Source organism: Zingiber officinale, chromosome 8B (genome assembly GCF_018446385.1).
Source record: "Zingiber officinale cultivar Zhangliang chromosome 8B, Zo_v1.1, whole genome shotgun sequence".
Lineage (NCBI taxonomy): Eukaryota > Viridiplantae > Streptophyta > Magnoliopsida > Zingiberales > Zingiberaceae > Zingiber > Zingiber officinale.
In genome coordinates, this window is record NC_056001.1 from 24,651,875 (window position 1) to 24,658,829 (window position 6,955).

Here is a 6,955-nt window from a genome sequence, read left to right on the forward strand (position 1 = left end):
TTTGACAGCTAAAAACTACTTCGATTTCTGATGAGCAACATTTGTTACAGAGAACAATTAGATGTACATCAAAATAGCAAGAATAAGCTAGTCAAGGGAAAACGAAGTGAAACGCATGAACAAGGAATGACAGCTTTTTGGCATCTCTTTGCGCCCACCCAAGCTCAGGTGACAAAGTATCCAGGCTCTGGAATTATGTTCAGCGCCGAAGGACCTGACAGAATTCCAACTTTATGACCTTTGAATTCGAATCCAGTATCACGCTTGTGATAGGATGTCTGACTTCTGTTCCCCATCAGACGTGGCCTGAACCTGAGCGGCATACTGCAGATTCCATAAGACATCCTCGATCGAGGGGCGAGATGACTCCTGGCACAGGCATTTGGTTGTGATAGATATCACAATTGATAGAGACTCTTGAGAGGATGAGGCTAGAACTGGATCGAGAATGCGACTCTGCTCTGTTTGGCTCGCGTATAACATGGCCTGCTAACACAAAGTTCGTAAGGAATTCTTTTTGACAAGCAAAGTATGATTCAAATTTCAATAAGGCAAATGCCAAAAATTAACCAATAAAATCACTTCCTATAAAGGATCAATCCATGTACAAAACTACAGATAATAAAATCTCAAGAACAGAACATATGATCCTGATCTAACATTTCTGATGGAATGACCAAAGTTAAAAGAAATAGTTTTAGAAGCTGCATTGGTCACTAGTGAAAGCCTTGTACACACTAATTGTTTCTCATGACTGTAGAATTTACCTTTTTTCTGTCGGAAAAATATTTATTGTAGTTTCATTTCTCATAACTGTTGGATTCAGCTTTATGTTGCTTTACAATAGTCAGTTACTTTGGATTCGAAGTAACTCCTTAATCAAGGTTGAGGTAAAGTAGTTAAGCAGTTAGAGATTATAACATACAGGTCTCTTTTTTGTTGTCTCTATCTGAATTATACATACTCATAATTGCAGTCACATAAATAATTATATCGACAAAGAATTAAGCTTACCAGTTCTTTCAAGCAATGTTCAGCACCTTGCTTGGAAAATGCTGGCCCCATGAGTGCTTCAAGTAAAATGAAGCCAAATGAATAAACATCATCTTCCAAGTGTGCTATTTCCCTGCAAAGCAGAATGTATAATTAGATATTAGTAGGAGAAAAGCTAATAGCGCACAACAAAAACCATCAGTTTTTTTTTTTTTTTGGCATTTATGTTCAGGAATGTAACTTTGGTGCATGACGATATTCAAAAATGTCATCTTTTTTGCATTCGACCAAGATTTATGTAATTTAGCACGTTTTCCTGGAAATTCGAGTATAATATCTGAAACAGGAAGTAGCTGTTGAACATGGATGCATGCACAAGGGCAATACTTACAGATGTGGCGATCTTCTGTAGTTAGGTGTTTGGCCTTCTGCCTTTGCCTGAAGATTAGGAGAAGCACATTCGCATAAGCATCAATGAATCCAATATACTTGCAATAAATGCATGATTAATGTTAACTCCATTAACTTAGAAACCAACCTCGTGCTTGTAGATTTCTTCTGTTATAATTGACAGCCCATAGTCACTCACTTTAGCTATCAAATGCTCATCAAGTAAGATATTGTTTGTTTTCAGTCGATTGTTGAAGAAGCCAGGAATTATTCCTGTGTGTAAGAAGTGGATCGCCTTCGAAATGCCTATTAAAACTGCTAGTCTATCTGACCACTTAAGAGCCCTCTCCAGTCTGTGTTCTGCAGAAAGTTCATGGTATGAGTCCCTAGATAATCACAGGCAACAGATCATCAATGTTTATGGAGAACTTTACCAGACAAATGTGTGCTGAGATCGCCATTAGCAACAAATTCATAGATGAGGAAGACTCTATTTACATTAGAATCATCTTGTTCAGTATCAATGCAGTGCCCCAAGAGGTAGACCAAGTGGGGATGGCGAAGTTTCGATAGCAGATCCAGACGGAGCTTCAAATTTCTAATTGAGTACTTCTTGAACAATGCCAAACATCGTATAGCTACAAAGGTTCCATTTTCCAATCTTCCTTTGTACAACTGAAACAAAGATAGTGTGAAACCATAACTTTAGAAGTACAAATATGTCATAAAAAGTGAAAGCATAAATACACAAGAAAAAGAGTAGGAAATATGTAGCACTCAAATTCAGTCTCACGAGATAAATATTTACAAGCTTACATGAGTTCGCTGTTAACTTGGATTTAGGCATTTTATAAGCTTAATGGGACATATCTCTCATCTAAGTGGGCCTTATTATTCTTAGGCATCTGCATGATGATGTAACCACCATTGGGTCTCGCATGCTACCGATTAGGGATGATTCTGGGCTAGCTATGAGTTACACTTATACCTAATCGTAAGCATAACGAGGTGTTGGAACAAGTTTTGAGTCAATATTTACACGCGTATATTGCCTCAAATGAAACTGAAAGAAGGGGAGGAATAACTTATCCTCTACATTCATTTGTTTCTACTTCTTGAATGTTTTTTGTTGTTCCTCCTAGTAGGAGAACTTGCATTCGCCTTCCATTTCTATCTCTATAATTCAGTAATGGAAAAAAAAGAGTTCAGAATGGAACATGCATATCTACATCTTACTAACTCTTGAATTTTTGATTGAATAAGAAATATATAGAAGCATAAGTACATGCAAGATTTTAAAGTTTGTGACATAAGCACCTTTCCAATTGAACCCTCGCCAATAAATGCTGATTGTTCAAAATTGTTTGTGGCTTCTTTCAATTCTTCCAAGGAAAAGGTCCGATATGTTGGCAATACTTGTGTTCCAAGCTTCATTGTTTGAGAAATATACCCTGAAAAAGGATAGTAACAATCAGTTCTTTTTTTTCAATAATGTCAGAAAATAGCAAGGCACATTCTGCATAATAACCTAAGCAATACTTCAACAATAACAGGAATCACACCACTTTTGAGAAAAGAAACGGTACTGCACATGTAATTTCACACAACCAAAAGATCTTCTTAGAAAAACTTGAAAATATGTTATATGTGCAACGCCAAGATAGAACATTGTTCCTAAATTTACTTCAACCAAAATATTCTATAGCAGTTGCTTCAAGAATTTAATAAAACCAAGGATGGCAAGAGATATCAATCAAGAGCGTGTATAAAAAACCATCACAAAGGACAAAAACAGAAGTGCTCATGTGCAGGCTACAAATTCTGTCACTGACTCTTATTTAAGACTTACAGTACTTCTCTCGAGACAGCTACCACAAAGATAAACAATAAGATACAAGGGTAATATAAGAATGCAACAATTGATTCTTCTCATTACAGCTAGCTGTGGATCTAAGTCCTGTCCAAGTATGTGATAGCACTTGTATCAGTCTTATGTGGTCCTCATGACTACTTCGAACTAGCACAGTGACGGTAAAGATCACTATGAAACTCAAAACACAAAACTTCCTAAAAGTACATTAGAGGCAAGAGAAGATTACATCTAGCTGATAGTAGCACCTAACAGTCAAAGGAAGAAAAAACATTTTGCCTATGTAATGCTTGATCTTCTTCAGAAAGAAGAATAAAGGCAAAGAATCAGCTAAAATGGAATGCATTAAAAAACAGAGGGAAAAAGCAACCGCCACATACTTTGTGAAACATAAAACCCTCTAATGTTTGTTGTAATTATGTTTCGGCGTCAAAACAGGATATTGGGTGTCAAAAAATAGAAGGAAACCACTAGAATGCTACTTACTTGCATTGGCAAGAAGCTCAGATGATATTCCTGCAGCTGAATTATCTGGTGTTGGCTTTTGCAACAGTCGTTGTTCTACTATAGCTCGATGGAAGTTTCTTCTGCAAGAGACAAAAAGAACTAACAAAGACAATACTAGCGTAAAGAGAACTCCTCCAACAATAGCAACCAACAGTGGCCTGTGCTTCTTTCTGGAATCTGTCTCATTCTGGCAGAATCTGGAATCATGCTGATTCTGAGCATCAATAGACAAACAATTCCAACTGAAGTTCAAAACCATCTTATTAGCATTTGAGATCAAACAAAATGGTAATTCACCAGTGAGTCTGTTAGTAGAAATGTCAACAAATCCAAGGTGACTACTACAAGTTAAACTTTCTGGGAGGGATCCACTGAGCATATTAGAAGCCAGGTTCAAATAACTTATGTTTTGCAAAGAAAACAAAGCAGCAGGTGGAATGCCCTCGAGGAAGTTAAATGATAAGTCGAGTTGCTGAAGCCGATCCAATCCCCCGATTTGTTTTGGAATCTCACCTGCCAGTAAGTTTTTGCTAAGCAAGATGGTAACCATACCATTTGGCATGTCTGGCAGTTCAGAATCTAACCGGTTGTCTCTTAAGTCCAACATCTCAAGATTGCTTAGTCTACTAAGATCAGGGATTTTACCAGAAATATTGTTGTCAGACAAAGCAAGTTCGGTTAGCGTGTTAACTCTTCCTATCGAATCAGGGATCGGCCCCTTGAGGCTATTTCTCTGCAAGCTTAAAACTGTGAGGTTCGTCAATGATACAAACCAATCTGGAACTGTGCCATTGAAATAGTTTCCATCAAGGGAAAATGTATGAAGCTTTTTCATGGCAGATATCTTAGGAGGGATGGAACCATATAAAAAATTAGAGCTCAGATCGAGCACTTCGAGTGAATACAGTCTGTGAATCTTGTCTGGAAGAGGACCCCAAATTCCCAGAGAAACCAAGATAACTACTTTCAAAGTAGTCAATCTGGCCAGAGTTGTAACAAAAGAATCGACAACGAAGTCTTTGGATAGTGTCTTGCCTGGGACTGAGTAACCGTCGTACTTTCTAGGCTTTGGGAGCTTGTCGCCCACAATCTTGAGCACTGTGACTGAGCTTCCATTGCAAGTGACGCTTAAGTTTGGCGAAGAAGGCGAATAACACAGATTGTCAGTGGTATTCCACGCATCAAGCAGCTTTGGGTACTCCAATTGCTTCCTCATCTGAAGCAACAACTGGGTGTGCGTTGTTTGGAATTGATGCGTTAGAGGGAACAAGAATAAGCAAAATAAGAAGATTGTTAGGGACACAGAAGAGGGCATCATCTTCAGCTCCTATTCTTGGAGAAAGCGAAGTCTTTCCTTGCTGATGTTCTGTTGAGTTCCTTCAATTCGAGGGGAAAACAAGATATTCTCCACGGAAATGAAAGTTCTACGAATCTGATATATTTTTGCTTTATCTGACCTAATTAGGGAGGCATAGGGACCAGGACAATGTCGGCGGCAGGGATAATACCAGAAAAGCAGCAAACCATGCGTTCAATTGCAATAATGAGCTCTAATTCCACCGGCAGAAAACCAAAATGGAGCAGAACGCCTGGATTTCACACCGGCGTGCCCCAAGAGGAGATTTTTTTTTTTCCTCCTCAAACTCCACTTCCAGAAAAAACCCAGCTTACACCACTAAGAAAACGGCGGGGAAATGGAAAGCGGAAAATCTATCGTCTTCCATCACGCCTCGCGTGGAACGGAAACAGCACAGGAAAAGGACCAACAATCAGGAAGAACACTGATGGCAGACCGACCCTCCCTCGGAATCTCTAGCACTCAGGAAACTGGCCAGGGCTTTGACAGAGAGGACAAACGTAAAGGGCGCAATAAAGAAGGCACATGGGTTCCGCCCGAGACGAGAGGCATCCGCCTCACCAATGGCGGTCGCTGGCGCAATGCCGCAGAGGTCACAGCAGCAACAGCAACCGATGAGCACCCAGGATTGGAAGACGGGATATCAAAATCGAGTTTTGGGGAATAAAAATCCAATCTTTGGGGAATAAACCTCTTCTCTATCCACTCCACCAGAAAGTTACAAGATTCCAAAGAAGAAGATATCTCGATTTGAGATTAATGGATATTTAAATAGATTTCTACAGGAAATTGAAAGGATTGAGCACAATTTATTTTGTGAAAAATATACATGATAAAAATAATTTGTAAAAATCCAAATTGATTTTCTTAAGAAAAAAGAAGTTGATGAACAAAACAGATAAAGACAAAGGTCAAACAAAGTCCTGGCACTGTAAATTAATGTCATGGAATCTGATTCAAAACTTTTCTCATTAATATATTAATGTTTACATTTCATATATGTTCCACCAATTATCTAATTAAATTAAACAGAGCAAAGGTAGAAAATAAAAAAACCCTAATTATTTATATCATAAAAAGTACTTTTTTTAAAAAAAATTTATTAAAACATCTCAATTATAATTTAATATCTAAAATACTCCATATAATTTATCTATGTCTTTAAGGTACTGTTTAAGAAATTTTAATAAAAAATATCATTTTAGAGCAACTTTAGTAAAATTGCATCATCTTTTAGTTAAAAATATTTTAAAATGGAATATAAAGATTGTTTTAAAAATTAAATTATAGATAAATTTTTGTTTAATAAAAAATATTTTTTAATAATATAAATAAAAAAGTATTTTCTTTTAAATTTTTGCTATAATAATAATATTATTTTATTATAAATCCAAACTAAGAATAATAGTCTCATTCAATAGGGAAACCACCCAAAGTGGCATGTGTCTGTGTCGTTGACAGAAAAGATGAAAAAACCAAAAATTAAAAATTAAAAATTAAATCACAAGTTGATGCCCTACTGCCCTACCCTACCCCATGCTGCCTGCTATCAAAAGAGGGTTGATTCGTATTTCAAAAAACAGAGGGGTGATTCGATCCTATCCTTACGGACGGTGCCGTAACAATAGTGTATGCAATCGTGGGCATTTTTTTGATGATTTTATTTTTTAAGCTCTGTAACAAGCTCGGAGAGAGAGAAGCTTACGATGCTTTACACACACAGGCACAGCATGCCCATTAACTATGCTTTACTCCGACGGGATGAGATGGCGAATTGATGCTTCAGTCACCATTTTCCATAGATGGAAGGATATCAAAGTTGTGCCTGCCGAGTTGAT

At 37.4% G+C, this 6,955-nt stretch overlaps 1 protein-coding gene across 1 annotated transcript; it reads right to left on the bottom strand.

Moving 5' to 3' along the window:
* Positions 1-5,849, bottom strand: LOC122015307 (probable inactive leucine-rich repeat receptor-like protein kinase At3g03770). Its single transcript, XM_042572131.1, has 7 exons — positions 3,740-5,849; positions 2,701-2,834; positions 1,818-2,058; positions 1,532-1,743; positions 1,385-1,431; positions 1,015-1,126; positions 1-486 (listed from the first exon to the last, which is right to left on the bottom strand). Exons 1-7 carry the CDS (start codon positions 5,076-5,078, stop codon positions 259-261), a joined length of 2,313 nt encoding a protein of 770 aa, XP_042428065.1. The 5' UTR covers positions 5,079-5,849; the 3' UTR covers positions 1-258.
* Between the last annotated feature and the right edge of the window lie 1,106 nt (positions 5,850-6,955).

Coding starts and splice junctions, on each gene's coding strand:
- LOC122015307 (XM_042572131.1), bottom strand. CDS start 5,078: ATGATGCCCTCTTCTGTGTCCCTAACAATCTTCTTATTTTGCTTATTC. Junction 2,059..2,700: donor GCGAGGGTTCAATTGGAAAG/GTGCTTATGTCA, acceptor TCTTTGTTTCAG/TTGTACAAAGGAAGATTGGA. Junction 1,127..1,384: donor TACAGAAGATCGCCACATCT/GTAAGTATTGCC, acceptor TCTGCTTTGCAG/GGAAATAGCACACTTGGAAG.